General features: G+C 37.6%; 2 protein-coding genes across 2 annotated transcripts; one reads left to right on the top strand and one right to left on the bottom strand.

The window, feature by feature from the left end:
* Positions 1-5,162: 5,162 nt before the first annotated feature.
* Positions 5,163-7,795, top strand: LOC115986948. Its single transcript, XM_031110382.1, has 2 exons — positions 5,163-5,947; positions 6,674-7,795. The coding sequence occupies exons 1-2, from the start codon at positions 5,325-5,327 to the stop codon at positions 7,542-7,544; spliced, it is 1,494 nt and encodes a 497-aa protein (XP_030966242.1). The 5' UTR covers positions 5,163-5,324; the 3' UTR covers positions 7,545-7,795.
* A 2,510-nt stretch (positions 7,796-10,305) lies between these two features.
* LOC115984157 (receptor protein kinase-like protein ZAR1) lies at positions 10,306-13,018 on the bottom strand. Its single transcript, XM_031107082.1, has 2 exons — positions 11,501-13,018; positions 10,306-11,174 (listed from the first exon to the last, which is right to left on the bottom strand). Exons 1-2 carry the CDS (start codon positions 12,963-12,965, stop codon positions 10,516-10,518), a joined length of 2,124 nt encoding a protein of 707 aa, XP_030962942.1. The 5' UTR covers positions 12,966-13,018; the 3' UTR covers positions 10,306-10,515.
* Positions 13,019-18,740: the final 5,722 nt, after the last annotated feature.

Raw genomic sequence — 18,740 nt, 5'->3', positions numbered from 1 at the left:
AAAAAAAAATCAAAACATCATAGGCTTCGAGAGTTCGAGAGAACTTATTGGATTAGGGTTGCTAGGTGGTGGCGACAAGGTGGATTGGGGTCGCTAGGTGGCCACTAAGTTGACGGTTTGGTGGTGGTGGTGGGGTTGTTGTGGAGGCGGCGGCGGTGGTGCATTTTGTGTTGAGGACTGAAGGGATTTTGGGTTTGAGAGAGAGAGAGAGTGGGTTCATCTTCACCGAAGATGAGGAGTTATAGAGAGAGAGTGAATAAGAGAAAGTGTTTGGATTTTGGGAGTGAAATGAAAGAGACAATGTTTTTGGTTAAAGCTGGCAAAAATGAAAAGCCAAAAAAAATAGAGGGAAATTTGGGGAGGCGAAGAATTAGAAGGTCTATTGTGGCGATCAAAACTGCTACTATAACTAAGAAGACACGTTGCAAAATAGGTACCTATTGCGGCGGTCAACACAACGCTACTACAACTTACATATTGCAGTGGTTTTCTATACCGCCACTATAGTATCTCCGCAAAATGCTATATTTACTGCGGTAGGTTTTTGGAGCGCCGCTATATCTAAGTTAATGCTGCTAAAACATATATATTGCGGTAGTTCTATGTAATACCGCTATAGGACGTCGCAAAAGACTAGAACTACTACGGCGGTCCAATGAAACGCCGTAATAGACCTTATGTATAGCGGTGGTCCAAAAAAATGCCACAGTATGCAACATATAATGGCAATTTTTGCACCTGTCGCAATAGCTTGTTTTTCTAGTAGTGAGATTAGCTCAGTTAGAATTTTGTAACCTGTTAAAAATAGGAGTAAATATGTAATTTTGCTCTACTTTTATGTCTCTCTTCCCAAAACAAAAAACACATACAAACACAAGATAAAAAAGGAGGGTTTTGTAAAAATTAATATTTGGAGCCTATATTCAAAACTCCTAACAATAATTACAAAAATGTAACAAATCAAACAAAAAAAACCAACAATAAATTTAAGCACTTAGCAATAAAAATATGGTATTGGTCTCTCTCTTAACTCACATAGATGTTGAATAAGAAGAACATATACCCAGAAAAATAAAACCCAATTCAACTCCACAAATCTCATATTACCCTTCTCTCTCTTGCTTGGAGTGATTGTCATGGATGGCTGAAGTGAATTTGAAGATAAAGAAAGCTTACTAACCTCCAGAGATTGTGGAATTGAATCCATGCTTGGAGTATGTAAAATATATCTTTTTGCCATGGATTAAGGAGTTTTTAATAGAGCGTAATGTAGCGAATTGTGGTGACCAGTGATAAGTAAGTCATAGGGATTTTATTACGAAAACTTTACTTTTATTATTTTTTAATGCTAAGGCATCTACTTTTCCACCTAATTGATCCCTTGCATCCTATTAAAATTGCTTGCTCTTTAAATTAGTACTATTGCCTTAGCTATTTTTCGGAATTTATTTTCATCAGGAATATTAACTTAAATTGTTGTCTTCCATATGTAGGATGCCCTTTATCCAAGAGATTCGAATGTTGACTTTTTTTCTTTGTTATTGAACCCTTCTCTCTCTTTTTGCTTTGTGGTTTTTTTTTTCTTTGTTTGAGGTTCCCAATTGTGGGTTGATTTGATTTGAGGTTCTTTGTTTAAAGTTCATTAGCAACTTTTGACTACAGCTTGACTTTATCTCCCCAATGTTATGGTGGGTTTTGTGTGCATTTATTTGTTTGTTTTTCTAATTTGGAGTGGAAGGCTTGGCAGTGGAGAATAGTGCTTGTAGAAAGATTCATCTCTAACATAAAGAAAGAACTTCTTTTGGCTAGAGCTTTGATGAATGGGATGTGGAGGAGAAGAGATTATGATGGTTCTTAATTTTTACAAAACCCTCCCTTTTTGATATTGTTTTGTCTTGTTTTTGTGTGTGATTTTCGTTTTGGGAAGAGAGAGACATAAAAGTGGAGTAAAATTACATAGTTGAGCTAACTTCAGGTGGGTAAAGTGTTAAATTTCAAACCACAAGTGGGTAAATTGTAATTTTCCCTTTGTTCTTTCATGGATAAATTCCATACTTTATGAAATTATTCAACATACAAATTTCCTACTAATGTGTTTTATGCTCCCCCCCCCCCACAACCCCAAAAAGTAAGATCTTATAATCCACGATTTCACCGACCTCCCACGATCCTATGTAAGATCCCTACTTTGACACCACTAATCTTAACTATTAAATATATATATATATATATATATATATCACCATCATAGCTTATCTATCTCTGGTTTTTTATTTATTTATTATTATTTATTTATTCAATTTCTCTCTCTTCCTCATAAAAAACTCTCTATCTCCTCTCCTCTCACACCCTCTCTCTCTTTCTCCTCTCTTGTACTCTGATTTAGATATGCAGTGGCATGGGTCGTGATGGGTAGGATTGAACTCTTATGCCTTGAATTAGACTTGATTTGATGTCAATGAAAGAGCACAAGAGTGGTTGTATGGGCTTTAATGTGTTGGCATTAGGTGGCTAGTGGTGGCTAGGTGTGGGGTTGGGTTAAGGAGTTTTGATGCCGTTGTTAAGTGGGTATTAAAATACTAGAATATTTTAGGGCAAAGTACAATTAACACCCTTAAGGTTCAAGATAATGTCAATCAGGTCCAAAACTTTTCTGCTGTATGATAGAATCTCCAAATTAATTTTTATTATTTTTGGTAATTTTATGTAATTTTTATATTTTTAAGGATTAGAATTATAATTTTGATAATTTTAGGTGTCTTTAATGTTATTTAGTCAAATTATGGGTTTGGACGTTTTCCTAGTCATCCTAGGGTTTTGTCTCTTTAGAATTTATATGCTATGTAGCCTCTAGAGGCAGAAAAACTAGTTTTCAGATTAATAAAATTCAGACTTTTGTCTATTGCATCTCTTTGGTGGATTCTAAAAAATTATCACATTGTGGATTAAGGGACTCCTCGTGAATTTTCACTATTAGAAACTAACAATTTTGTTTCTATTCTATCAAGAAAGCATCATGTGTGCTTTTCTTAATCACCGTGAGAGAGATGAGAAAAATGAGTAACGGTTTGGGTTCCAAATGGGTATAAGAACCAAGTTAGTCAGTTTTGAAAGTCTTGAACTCAGTCAGCATTAGCTCAAACCTTAGGAATGTTAACTGTATTTTATCCAATATTTTAACATAATATAATACAAAATAGAAAATGGGACCTAAGGTATAAAGTAAGTGGATAAATTAGATAAACTAACTTTTTGGGCATCTAAAATAGATTTTTTTTTTTTTTTTTACATAACGTGATGGAAATTCTCTTACAATAAGTCTATCAAGGTATATTTCACAATAATTTAATGGAAAATAAAGTGGTTTCACTCATTGATGTGAGAATCAACAACACACACACACACACATATATATATATATATTTGATAATTCGCAATTTTAATTAAACAACAAGAGAAGTAGCATTTTTCCTCAATTGCTCAACTATAGCAAGAGGTAGAGAATGCTTGTTACAAAATCCAAAAATACTATGAGCAATAGCCAATTTAGTAAGAGCATGAGCAACACAATTAATGTCTCTTCTAACCCAGCTAAAAACACTATGGACAAAACCTTTGCTAAGCTCAAACACATTACTTAAAATAGTGGAAATAGAATACTCAATAGAAGATAAACTTGAATTTAAAGCATCAATATATATCTTAGAATCTCTCTCCACAATAATCTTCTAAAGTCCCTCAACTTGTGTTATCTGTAATGCTCAGAGGAAGGCTACAACTTCAGCTTGAAGAGGATCACACAAGGCATTTTGCTTTGTCCAAGTCATGAGTACCTCACCAAAGGCATCTCAAGCTACTCTGGCCAAAGTTGTGAAGGTATTTTGTGACCGCAACATCAATATTGAGCTTGACTACATTTGACGGAGGAGGAAGCCATCTACATACTTGGACTAAGTTTTGCCCTTGGGGTGTACAATTTTTGTTATCAAAGAATACTCAACAATCATACCAACTAAACAGTTCTAGTTTCTCAAAATAAAAAAATAAAAAAAAATAAACCGTTCTGTTGCCAAAAAAATTGTTTGTAGAAATACTTTACCCCCATAGAGCATTTTCAAAAAAATTCACTTTTAGTAACTCAAAAAATCACTTTATTTATTTTAACACTTTACTTTACAAAACTCTCGAAATTAAAGGTTTTGTTTTAACATACTACATGTTGAAATAATATAAGCAATTTCTATCCACAAACTCTTTCAACAACCTCAAAACACCCACAAATAGCCATGCCCACGGCCAAACACTTACCTACAACCACTGAACAACCATACCCACAGCCAAACATCCATATTAGCAAGCCACCATCCACAACTCTCCCCATCAAATTACTTTGAAAACCCAGAAAAATTGCAAAAAAAATCCTTATACACCCTTTCGTTTTCAACCTCAAGCCAAAACTCCTCTAGTACACCATGGCAGAACTCATCTTCAACCTCAAGCCGAAAGCCAAAAACCATAGCAACCATGGCAATCAGCATGACCCACGGCCAAGACCAGTAGACCACTACACCAAACACAACCCACAACCCACGGTGTGACCACTAACCCAACCACTGCATCCCGATCAACGACCCACCACCACTGCAACAACCCACAATCAAATCGGAACCCACTAACCCAACCACCACAACTTGTTGGGGCATTTTAATATTAAATAATTAAAATGAATAAATGTTACAACATAAATGTAAAATGTGGGAGTGAATATGGAAGATGAGAAGTTGTGAAAATGTTTAATCCCACATTGAAAAGGAGAGAGACTATTTTATTCTTTTTAATTGTGGTGATTAATGGGCTAACATGAATTGTCTCAGATATTGAACTAGATACGTGCCCAAGAGGGAGGTGAAGAGTGGAGGTATCAAAAATGGAAATGAATCAACCCTGTGCACTTTTTTTTTTTTTTTTTGGTGGGTCCCGCTTGATAGCTGCACTAATTTCCACGTGCGGATCTCAAAATCTAAGGAAGAGAAGGAAGGTATTATCTGGCCGTGGCCGGTCCCAACCTCATGAGTCCTGTCCTAGCCACCTGTGATTTACTCTTAAAAGGTCCACAACTCAGCACAACAAACAATACAACTCTATCTTTTTTTTTGCTGAAACAATACAACTCTATGATCTACTAATAAAACCAAACAATACTATTATATAAATATCCTCATTTCTCAACCCCTTTTCTTCTCTCTTCCTTTCTTTCCAGAGCCGCTTCACTGTCACGTTCACCCACACCAAACCCTTTCTAGATCTCCTCCGCCACCATCCACATGGACCCACCGCCACCCTCTTCCACCACAAAGCTGCGCCTAATGTGCAGCTACGGCGGTAACATAGTCCCAAACCCTCGCACAAACTCACTTCACTACGTAGGTGGTGACACCAAAATCATTTCTCTAAACCCCACCACCACCGCCACTCTTTCCTCCCTTACTTCCCTCCTTTCTTCCGCTCTTTCCCTCCCTTTCCCTCTCCCTTTCTCTCTCAAATACCTCCTCCCTCCTCACCATGACCTTTCCTCTCTCATCCCTCTCCTCTCTGACTCTGACCTCCTTCTCTTCCTCCACCACCTCCTTTGTTTCTCCTCCTCTCCTTCCTCTTCCCGTATCAGACTTTTTCTCTTCCGTCTCTCTGTCATTCACCACCCCAAGACTGAGCTTTGGTTCTCTGATGCACTTAAGAGCGCTAAGATCAATATGACTGAGAGTTTCAGTGCTGGGGAGCTCAGTAATGGTACTGTTTCCAATGCTGAATCTATTGTGTTGGAGACTAGTTCCTCTTTTGGGTCCACTTCGTCCTCAGCTTCGTCTTCTTCCGCCACCAATTTGTCTTCCATTAAAGCTCATGTTGAGGATAGTAAGCTTACCTTGCCTTCTTCGGACTCGTTTACAAGGTACACCTACATTTTCTGTTTATTATTATTATTTGGATCTGGGTATCTTGCTTTCTCTTGTAATCCAATGTTTGTTTGCTGAGAAAATGGAGGACAAGGAGGGGCGCTGATTTTTCAGTGTCATTTGTAGTCTGTTTAATAATGTTATTGGTGTTCCTTTGAAGTTGGGAATCTCAGTTTTGCTAGTAGATTCACTTGTGAGGAAGTTTCGACATTCATGATAAATATTCAGGGTTTTTGGTTACTTACATTTTCATTTTCTTGAAACCAAGATGGAATTTTTAGAGATAAGAATAAGATACCTTCTTTCAAGCAGTAATATTGTAGAGTCGTAAACTGGTTAATTTGTTGTGTAATTTTCAAGTGATAATAGGCGCTATGAGTGTAATTTTTTCATCTGGGTTTATTTCCTTTTCTTGTTATCCAATGTTTGTTTGCTTAGAAAGTGGAGGAAAAGGAGGGGCATTGATTGTTTAATAATGTTATTGGTGTTTTTAGAAGATGGGAATCTCAGTTTGACTAGGGTAAAATGTTGTAGTAGGCTTAAATGTGCGAAGGTTTTGACATTCATGATAAATATTCAAGGTTTTTGGTTCTTTTGGTTAATTACCTACATTTTGATTTTCTTGCAACCTAGCTGGAATTTTTTGGAGATAAGATGCCTTCTTTCAAGCAGTAATAATTTGTAGAGTTATAAATTGGTTAATTGGGTGTGTAATTTTCCAGTGATAATAGTGCTACAAGTGCAATTTCCCAGCCACAGAGTATAACCTGCCAAGACCCAGTTGTTCAAGTTTCTTCCATGGAGAATAATGTATCTTCTAAGCCCCTTGAATCAGTATCAGTGAGTCCTATTTCTGACTCATCCTCTGGTGTACCAGCATATAAATCGATTTTGGTCTCTGGGTATCCATTACCTTTACAATTAAATCAGCTGCAGCAACAACAAGTGCAGTTTGTACAAGTGGGTGCCAACTACATACCCCATAATTCCACTGGTGTATTGCCAAATACATCTTGTTACACAATGTATCCAGCGCAGCCACTTCAGCAATTCCATTATCAGCCCAATCAGCTGTGCCCAGTTTACTTTGTACCTGTTGGGCAGATGCCACCTTACAGTTTGCCTGTGCAATGTGGTTTGGTTAACACTGTGACTGCTCCCAATCAGCCCCCTATGCTTCCAAATGCTTCCTTGATTGCTCCCCAAGTTGCTTACAAGGAGGCTCCAGTAGCTCCTGCCAAACCTGATTTGCCCTCACAATTTTACAGAACCACTCTTGCCCATGTGGCGGCGCCACTTGTTCCTGTTCCTGTTTCCTATAATGAAAATCAGCAACAACCTGTGGGTATTCCTCAAATGCATCACCAACCTCAGTCTATTCCAATTCCTTCCCGTGAATCTGCTAATTTCAATAACGAGCTTGATGATGACCCTGCACGTGTCCAAATATACAAATCTCAGCCTCCGCCACCCTCGGTGCCTTCTCAGTACCAAACCATGACCAAAGCGACAGCAAACCTGTTATCTGAGGCTTTGGCTCAGTTGCATAAAGACAACCTCAAGCAAGAGATCAGACCATTGCAGCAACAATGATTCTGTTCTCTGAAAAGAGAAAATTTTTGGTAGAAATGCTTTGGTAACTTTGAAAATGTTTACTTGGTAACTTCTTTTGGTATTAGCATGTGTTCACCATCTGAAAATAAGAGCTATCTATTCGTTTTTTTCTACTTACCTTTTTTCTTCACTTTATTTACAAATCTTATGTTACCAATGTTGTACATGATGTATAATGTTTCACATTCTGTAGTAAAAATTTTATAAAATTGTTGCGTGCTTGAAGATTCTGTTATAGTACTATTCATGTAAGGGCTTTCATTATCTCCACGTCAAGTGTGTAATTCATCATTCATGAATGGGATGCCTTATGTTTTCAATGAATTAAATAAGGATTATCATCTTCTAATGCTTGGCCATCTCAAGATAGAAAAATATAGAGAAAGTGGCCTATTATTGATGGACGGTTATTTTTCCAGTATCATTGCATACAAAAGCTGTGAAGATACCACCAATGGGTCTTCATGATGGGCCTATGCAGTTGGCAGTTGCACTCACTCATCTCAGTCACTGCCATTGCCAATGAGGAGTTCATGTTCTAATTGTGACCTTTTATCTTTTACTTATATTCTTTCACTATAGTTGTGGTAAATTCTTGTCATAGCCTTGAATGTCGAATATTCAAAGTTAGTAATTTGATTAAACTCTATTAGTTAAGTCCCTCGATCTTTTTCCTGTCAAACTAGTAATGCTTGTAATTTTGCTTCCGTAATTTGGGCATTGCTAGTTATTGTGTTTGTCCCTAGTGGGTTTGTAACAAATCATTACGGTCCCCAAAATTGGAGCTTTGGTGTGTCAAATATCAAATAACTTTAGTTGTTTTAAGGCCTTTTGAAATGAACTATATCACTATGCTGTGCTTGTGGTCCCATCCAAGGGAGGTTCCTATCTATGATATTGTCGAAAAGAAGAAATGTACAGGATAAAGAAAAAGAAAACTTAGCTGTTTTTTTTTTTTTTTTTTTGGTCCAACGTTATGATGAAATTATGGGATCCTTTGAATTAGTGTTGGTAAAAAATGTTACGATAAAATGTGTCCTCGGTTGTCTTTTTTTTTCCTCCTGTTGTCCAACTTCGCCGGCAAACATAGCTGATTGTAAAACGATTGATGCATTTAATGTTTTAAGGGAATTTTTTGTCATCCCCCCCCCCCCGGTTAGTCATAAAGCACAGAGTGCAAGCCCGCACCAGATTTATTTATTTATTTAGAAACCAAATTGAAGTAAAGTGCACAGTTTTTAAATATAATATCTCATAACTTCTAAAAGAAATATTGATAACATATGATATAAAAATTTAATAACTCAAAATTTGTATATTTTTCCTATTAGGTAAGTGTATTGTATAATGTTTGTAAGTTCAAATTTTACCTAAGTCATTTTAATTCTTAAAATTTTTATATAGTAAATTGAAAAAAATTATCAATGGTCAATATTATAATAATCTAGTTATAAAAAGTTTAAACATAATGTTTTACATAATTCTCTTGTACTTTATAAAAGTACATAACCATGATAGTTATGATCAAATAACGTATATGGTTCAATCAACATACATCTAAAAGTTAAAGACCAAAAAGCACCAGAATTGTAGATTAACCTTGTTTGTATCTTGTGACATGTAAATAAAAAAATTGTTTGTGTATTACAACACCCTAAGGATAGTGGCTGTGTTTCCTCAAAAAAAAAAAGAAAAAAGAAAAAAGGATAGCGGTTATGTAGTAAATCATTGGTCCATGTCATTTCTTTCAAGATCAAGCAATCAATTTTAACACCTTCCCCTCCCCTCCATTTGACTTACTCTTGGGGTTTATTTTTGTTTGTTGGTTTTTTGGGTATTTAAAAACTTAAATTTAAGTTGTTTACAGCAGTAATCTACTCGGCTTTCTTCTTACTTAACTTAAGAGGAACCAAATTTTTTTTAGGTGATAAAAGGAACCAACTTAAATGAAGTATTGATTGAAAAAGTCTTTGATATGTCTAACCAATGGTGGCTTGGATAGTGACAGCTTATGACTAGTTTTGTAAGTGTTTCTGGTTTTGCTCTACTAGGACAAGGTCCCTCTCTCACTCTCGCATAGCTTCTCATTGATCTACCTTTGAGCAATTTTCTTAGGTGCTATTATTTGCCGGGTGTCCCAAGAAATTATTCTCAGTATACACTGATGCCTATACTGAGTGCCTCACTACAAGGACATGATTAATATGGGGCTGTTACAATGTAGAGATATCTTGACTCTTCAGTTTCCTTATGAATTTGTGTATCATTGTTTGTGAATGCATTTCCAGAGCAGCTTCACTAGAGGTTTTTGCAATTCCTTGCAATGCCTTAAAAATTCGTGCTGAAATTTGCAGAATAATTAAGATAATGATGTTCTATACAAGTCTACATGGAGCAAAGACCCATTAGATAATCAGCTAGTGAAACATGTGAATAGGTCTAGGAAATTATCATTAAGTCTGGTTTTCAGTGGTATTTGTTTCTATATGTTCTTAACAATATGTTAGAAACAGCTGAACCCAATCTCAAAACAGTTGAAGCTGCCATTGACTCTAGACAGTCTGCTGAATTATTGTTACCTGTAATTATTGAATGCTTTTCTTTTAAAGGACTAGATTGGGATAGCATGATAGATGTTGCTAACAGTCTTTATGGCAGTGAAACTGATAACAACGGCAATGAGAACAAACAACACAAATGAGAGTTTTTTTTTTTTTTTTTTCTTTAATTTAAGAAAAAGGGGGACTTCAGAAGTCCAATACAGAAGGCAATGGCAGAATGCACTTTCACAAATACAGAGATATTGAAAATTCATTAATGGAGAAACATAACTTTTGCTGTCTACATATGCTATAGGATTTCATGAGCTTGAAATTTGTGTGTTGGTTGGGAGGGATGGGTGCATGCATTCATATGGACAATGTACAATCGAGCTGTCCAGTATTAGCTTTCAATTAATGGATGGCGCCAGTCTTTCCAGATTATCACAGACATACCTCATAGAAGGTCTCCTTTCAGGGCTCTTCTGAGCACAGGCCAGAGCAATTTTAACTACATCAACTATCTCCTTCTCCTCATCTAAATCATGAGCCATGAAGGGATCTAAGACATGGTAGAGTGGCTTCCTTTCCTCAAAGCTGAGCTGAACCCACTGAGCTAGATCAATTTCCATAGAACCCATCTTTATCATTGGAAATTTTCCAGAAATCATCTCTAGTAAGATCACTCCATAAGAGTAAATATCCCACTTCTGGGATGGCTTTGTGACTTTAGAGACTTCAGGAGATTGATAACTAGATCCCACTGTTACTGTTGGACTTGTTGGCAGAAATTCAAAAGGAGAATTGCTTTGTGGTGTTCCACTAGTCATTTGATCCAATTCATACGTTTGGGATCCTCTGTCTGTATTCAGGAGGCGGCAAAGTCCAAAATCAGAGATATAGGGTTCCATATTCTGCCCAAGCAGTATGTTGCTAGGCTTTAGATTTCCATGAACATACCGTTTGGGACTGAATTCATGAAGATAAGCCAAACCTTTTGCTATTCCTTTCATGATTCTTAAACGAACAGGCCATGAAAGTGGTCGGAAGGGAACTGTTCCAGCTTTCCCTGTTCAAACCAAAGATTAGAACCTAAAATTGGAAACAAAATTATACATATGGAAATGCTAACAGGATTTTCAAAATGAAGGAAGAAAACTTAATATGCAGAGGATGAGCTAAAAGTACAATAGAAGATTTATAGATAAGTGGTGTCTATAGGATCTGATTTGTTTCTTGTTTATTCATAAGTGCTAGTTAGCTCGAGTCTAGGTAGCTGTTGGAGCATACCTGCATGCATGCCTCAAAGAGCAATATTCTTTATCATTCAAAAGATAGAGAACATGTCTAGTCCTTATGACATAGATGTTTAGCGAGGTAGGGAGACAACTTTACCATGAATTGCAGTGGCAAGGTCACCATTAGGTATATAATCATAGATGAGGAGCTTCTCGTCAACGGACCAGCAATAAGCTCGAAGAGCCGCGATATTGGGATGTCTAACTTTTCCAATTGCTTCAACTTCAGCTTGGAACTCCCTAAACCTCCGAGAGCCTCCATCTTCTCCCAATCTTCTCACTGCTAAGGCACGCCCATCTGCAAGAACAACTTTATACACAATCCCAGTTCCACTCTTACCCAGAAGAAAAGCAGATGCTTTCAGAAGTTGGTCTAGATCAAAATTAAGTTGCTGTTCCAATTGCACAAAGTTGTAATGCCCCATATTTTCTGATATGATCTCTGGACTTCCTTTTGCAAAGCAGAAAAACTCTTTTCTTACCATCAATGCTTTCTCAAAGCTACAGCCACCAGCTTGTTCACGACCTTTACAAGCAGTAATCTTTCTGCACCGGTTTGAGACCAGCAACCCAATAAGGCAGATTCCCACTATGACACTGGCTACAATTGTGATCACAATACTCAAACATGAGTTACTGCCTTTACCATTCTTACCAGAGCTGCTATCTGAATTTTGAGATGGGAAATGAAATAATGATTGTGAATCAGGATGGCTTGAAGAACAAGAAATATTTAATGGAAGTCCACAGAGCAAAGAGTTGCCAGCGAAAGCTGTAGGTCCCATACTCAATAGAGTACCAACTTGGGGAATATTTCCACTAAGATTGTTATAACTGAGATCAATATACACTGTCTCAGGAAGGCTTCCTAGGCTAGCTGGGATAGTACCATTGAGAAAGTTGTGAGACAGATTAAGAGTTCCTTTTAAACTAGACAAATTGCCCATGGTGCTAGGAATAGAACCGCTGAGTCTGTTGAAGGAAAGATCGACTCTTTGAAGAGCAATCAAACTGGTTCCAAAAACATCTATAAGAGGACCAGTTAAACTGTTTTGACCAAGGGAAAGTGTCTTTAGTCTGTTGCATTGAACTAAAGATGAAGGTATTGAACCATTGAATGAGTTCTGAGAAAAATCTAAAATTTGCAGGTTCTTGAGGTTTCCTATCTCATGAGGAATAGGCCCAGATAATGAATTTCCTGAAAGAACCAGAGTTTTTAGCTCTTTTGCATGAAACAAGTCGGGTGGCAAACTTCCAAAGAACTTGTTGTTGCGAAGATTAACATGGCGAAGCTCTCTGAGGTTTCCAAGAGCAGCGGGAAGAGACCCCACAAGTTTTCTATTTGGAATAGAAAGAGCGACAACTCGGTCTCCCCTGCATTTTACTCCATGCCATGAACATGGGCTTATGTCTGTAGAATTCCAGTTATTCAGGGGGTCATCTGTGTAGTTTTCAATGGAGTTTTTGAATGACAAAAGAGCATTACCGTCATCATTCAGTGAACGCACAATAGCAAAATAGTTGCATATGAGGAAATACAGGAAGATTACTTGTAAATTCATCTTCCAGGAAGGCGAGTTTTCAAGGGAATGTAAAGAAGAAATATGGGTTTCCTGAGGATCTCTTCTAATATGCTAGGAATTGATACATGCAGTTAAAGAAGGAGGCTATGATTTAAATGCGTGGACTAAAATGGTTATCCAAAACTTTCCACATTCTGGAAATAGCCGTTTGTTAGTTGTGGTAATGACTAGAAAGATAAGTTCAGCAGGATGAAATTTCTTTAGAGGGTAAAGGGACAATAAAGGTTTGGCTTAATTCTAGTGCTATAGCGACATAAGGGATACACTATATGTGTTTAAAAATGGCAATGGGTCAGTCTCTTACCCCGTCCAAAACACTAGAGCACTCCCTTGGCCCATGGAAAAAGCTATCTTCAGACTCTTTTGAGTCCCAGTAACAATTATGAATTATGTTTTGATTTCCTTTATAGCTTTTGTTGGATAATTGTTTACTTTTTGTTTATTTGGTCCAAGGAATAGTAGTTCACTTTAGTTATTTATCAAGTATTCATTAGTTTTGGTAAGGAGTAGTAGATTTAAATGTGCCAAAAGATATGAGCATAATCATTAGTCATCAAACATTTTTTTAACTAACGCAAAGTCAAGTGTGGAATATCTAATTCTCAAAAAAAAAAGTGTGGAATATCTAATCAGATCTGTTAATCGACATGCTAAATGTTCTATTATGTCAAGAATCAAGTACATTTCATAGTCAATAATTAATTGTCACTTTTTAGTTTTTAGAGACTCACATTTGCATAAATAAATAATTTTATGTTGTCATTCCTGATTTCATGTCTCGTCAAACTAATTGATCAGACTGAAGGACCAAACTAGCGACTCTTCAAGAGGCTCATTATGTTGTCATGTCATGTGGTGGCTGGCAATGGCATATTGAGGTGCGGGGGGTCGTCTTTTTCTTAAAAGTTGATTCAGTCCAGTTTATTTTTACCGTGATTGGAGGCGATGTTTGGTGCGTAAGAATGCAGCTGAATGTGCCATAATCAGTTTGGTGGGATTGGTTTGACTATTCCTTCCTTCTTTAGTCCTTTTCTTTCTACCATCTTGGGTACGACAATGAATGAATAGACTTCCTTTAAGACTGAATATTGGAAGAGAGACTTTTTCGTCCCCATTAGTGGTGGCACTGATAATGGCATAGAACATAAGCTAAGAAAATCACGATGGATGGGATTAATAAGTCTGTTTCTGAATTTAGTCATTTATAGTAAGCCACCACTTCTACCAAAAATAAAAACAAAAATTACGTAGTCTCCACATGATTTTTTTTAATATAGTTTGATTTTAAATGTCCATAAGGACCATAACCAATCTCATTCAATCAGTTATCTGAAGCAGAACAATCACTTCATGCCGCTCCAAGTATCATTAGAAACGCCTTTTCCTTGCTTGCCATTCCATAGGACTTTTAAGAAGTGAATAGGATTAGGGATGGTAATGGGGCGGGGATGAAGGCGGGGTCGAAGGATGGGGTCTTCATCCCCGCCGTGTATGGTTTTATCTTGCTCCATCCCTGCCCCGTCCCGCATGACCGAGAAAACTTTCTCTCCCCATCCCCGCCCCTTGGGGCCCCATGAAGCTCCACCTCACCTCGTAAAACTTTACTTTTTGTAAATTTGCTCTACAATTAGTACAATTTTTTTAATGAAACTCATTTCATTGATAAAAATATACTTGAAATTACAACTAAATTTATCTCATCAAATCAAATCAATTTTAAGAAAAAATTGAATAATATATCGAAGTATTTAACAAAACAATAATAAAGAAAATTCATAATATAACACATAACAAAATAAAGGCAGAGAACCACATTAGATAGAATAAAATAAACTAATATTGATATGTTTGTTTAAATAGTAGGGTCATTTTAGGGTATAAAAAATTTACAATTATAACCCTTAACAACGCACGGCGAGAAGGGGACGGGGAGGGGCAGGGCGAGTTGGGTCTAAAAAATCTAAACTCATTCTCTCCCCGCACCATGGTGTGGGGCTAAAATCTTGCCCCATCCCTGCCCCACCACCTTTGCGAGGCGGGGAAAACCTACGTGGGGTGAAGCGAGGAGGGGTGGGTTAAGTAGGGCGAGGAAAAATTGTCATTCCTAAATAGGATGTCTAAATTATGTTAAGCAAGCATTTGGGTCGCCGTAGTAGATTGCATTGCAATGTTAGATTTTTGGAATAATTTGATCCATGGAATCACTTTTTTTTTTTTTTTTTATATAAATAATTTGATTGTTACAACTTACAACAACGGAGGAGAAATTTAAACTTTGGAAGTTTTCATTGAAAACACTAGAAGGTGCCAAATAAGCTACAAGGCTCCTAGCTCTTTTTTTTTTTTTTTTTTTTGAAAATGAAACGACCCTCATTCATTCATTAAGTGAAATAGAATCCTGGTACAATGCGTCAAGGGCTGGTGGTGGTGACTCTTCCAGCCATACAATCTCATCATCTAGTTGACCAGCATAACAGGCCAAGGAATGAGCAACGGAATTAGCACTACGTTTGATACAACCAATAAACAAGCTCCTAAATCCAGCCGCTAGAGTTCGAACATCCTCATAAATACGTCCCAACCTAGACCTGTTAACCCGTGGTGATAAGAGTGACTTCATAACTGTAGCATTATCACCCTCAACCACGAGCTCCATAAACCCAGCATCAATTGCAAACTCAAGTGCTTTTTGAGACGTTAGCACTTTTGCCTTTTCACTACTCTCCACATACGGTCCTCTCGCTGACAAACCAGCCATAACGTCTCCCATATTGTTTCAGATAATGACACAGAAGCCCGAAGAGTTTGTGTTGGCAAAGACCGCTGCATCAAAATTTAGTTTGAATGTAGAACCCGACAGTGGTCTCCATGTCTGCACAGAAGCCGTGGTCGTTGGAACAGCTAGCTAAAGTTGCGCTTCCCTGTACTCGTCCAGGTAATCTTGTGCTCGTTGATTCAGCCGTGCTGGATCTTGTAATTTACCCCATGTGGAATCGAGTTCCTTTGATTCCAAGCTATCCAGCATTGCACCTAGAAAAGCTCCTACTCCTTATCGGACAGCCTGTGAGTCAAGTCTTCAATTACTAGCTGCATGAAATCATCCTGATCAGTCCTTCCCTTTTGCAAACGCCTTATACTTCCAACCCATATGTCCTGCGCCACCCCACAACTCCATAGTACATGGATCACTGATTCTCTAGCCTGTTTACAGAGCTCACATCTGCCATCTTTAATAATTCTATGGTGATTCTCTAGCATACTCTCTGATCTTCTCAAGAAGAGAATTATAGGATTCTTGCAATCCATTTGCTCCTTCATCTTCATCATCGGATTCTTCCCCAATCCCCATAGACTCTACTTCGGTGTGCTCACTGAGTTCTTCCACTAGAAGGCTTAAATCTTTCGACGAGTCCACGGGTGCAATAGCCATAAATGCGGAGTAGTTTCCTTCTCCGTCGAAACTTTCTTCTGAATCCAAATTGGAGCTGTCCGAGTCACTAAGGGTTGTTGCAAATACTTTACCCTTTGCTTTCAAATACGTGGGGCATTCTTTCTTCACATGCCCATGCCCTTTGCACTCAAAGCACGTGACCGCTTGAGATAGAGAGGAATCTTTGGAATCCTCCTTCTTGAAGTCTTTCTTTTCTTTCTTGAAATTTGAGAATTTGCCCTTCTCAAAAGACTTCCCATCCCTCTTGAACTTTAAGAACTTAAGAAAGTTCTTAGCAAGGTACGCCACTTCATTTTTAACCTCATCCTCATCTGAGGAGTCTTGAGCTTCCAATCTCTCATTGATTGTTTTGAGAGCAAGAGATTTGCTCTTCCTTTGTGATGGTAGAGATAGCTCATAGGTTTGAAGAGAACCGATGATTTTTTGAATTTTAATCTCATCAAGGTCTTTGCTCTCTTCGATAGCAGTAACCTTTGCATGGAAGCTCTCTGGCAATGATCGTAAAATCTTCCTCACAATCTTGGAGTCCTTCGTCTTTTCTCCAAAGTTGAATTTGCCAATCACCACTTTATTTAGCTTTTCATAAAATGAGTCAAACAACTCGTCTTCACTCATCTTTAACTCCTCGAAGTGAGTGGTAAGCATTTGCAACTTAATATCCTTCACCTTTTTGGTGCCTTCATAGGTAGTCTCCAAAATTTGCCACGCCTCATTGGAAATTGTAACATGGGAGATCTTGTGAAACTCATCAGGTGAGACACCACAAAAAATAGTATTTAAGGCCTTGCTATTAGCATTAGTTACTGCCAGAGTTGCCTTATCCCAAGTGGATTTGGCAGCCTTTGGCCTGGTCCATCCTATCTCAATGGCATCCCAAACACTATCATTAATAGAACAAAGGAATGCCCTCATATGGACTTTCCAAAATGCATAATTGCTCCCATCAAAGTATGGAGGAGCATTAAGCGATTGAGCTCGATCCATCTCAAAAGGGGTCTAGGATCACACTTAGGTAATGAAACCACAACAAGTGAACCCGCTCTAATACCAATTGAAAGCTAGAATTTGTGTGAAAACACAAGAGCTTGTTTAGACCCCCAATTAAAAGTTATGGCTCGGTTGTTTTTACTCTAACTTAAACTAAGTGCGGAATAAGAGTAAATGCGAGCGAACAAATGATAAAACTACTCTAAGTCATACTCAACAAATATCAACAAAAAAATGATAGCTAAAAGAGTAATGAAGAAGGATGCAAACACAAGATAACACCGAGACGTGTTATCGAAGAGAAAATCGAAGAACTCGGTGAAAAATCTCTCCGCCTCACCAAAACCTCACTTTACACTCAGATTGGGTGTAGTAAGTGTTTGGGCTATCAACCTCTCAAGGATATGGCTATGGAGAGGTCAGAGTAGAGAAAAACCACAAAGGATTGTGTAGATGATTGTGGGTATCACAATCTCTAAATCTCAAGGGTAATATCTAGGGTTTTCTCTCTGAAAGGCACTCTCTACAATATGTGGGTAATGAGGGTATAAATAGTGTGGGTGAAGACATGGTGGAACATATATGAAAAAATAGCAAAACATAATGTTTTGCGGGAAGGCCTTACCCGTGAATTACTCACGAAAACAAGCCGTCATGACTTTTCGCATTCCAGTCATGTGCTCTGCACGTGGCTTACTTTGCAGGATAGCTTTTTGTGAATCTTCTCGCAAAATCCACTTGGTCTTCAATAATATCTTGAGTCTTCACTCTTTCTCACACACACAACCTTTACAATAAAATCCCATATAAAATACAAGGCAAACATGATTGAACAAAATTACAATCAAATTTGGCACAGAATTAAAGCTAATACAAAATAGTTGTAAATAACAACTTTACACATATGTTGCCCTCAAACTCTCACCCATATCGAAGAACTCGGTGAAAAATCTCTCCGCCTCACCAAAACCTCACTTTACACTCAGATTGGGTGTAGTAAGTGTTTGGGCTATCAACCTCTCAAGGATATGGCTATGGAGAGGTCAGAGTAGAGAAAAACCACAAAGGATTGTGTAGATGATTGTGGGTATCACAATCTCTAAATCTCAAGGGTAATATCTAGGGTTTTCTCTCTGAAAGGCACTCTCTACAATATGTAGGTAATGAGGGTATAAATAGTGTGGGTGAAGACATGGTGGAACATATATGAAAAAATAGCAAAACATAATGTTTTGCGGGAAGACCGTAACCGTGAATTACTCACGAAAACAAGCCGTCATGACTTTTCGCATTCCAGTCATGTGCTCTACACATGG

This window comes from Quercus lobata, chromosome 4, assembly GCF_001633185.2.
Source record: "Quercus lobata isolate SW786 chromosome 4, ValleyOak3.0 Primary Assembly, whole genome shotgun sequence".
Taxonomy (NCBI): Eukaryota; Viridiplantae; Streptophyta; class Magnoliopsida; order Fagales; family Fagaceae; genus Quercus; species Quercus lobata.
This window is presented reverse-complemented; position numbering and strand designations above follow the sequence as displayed.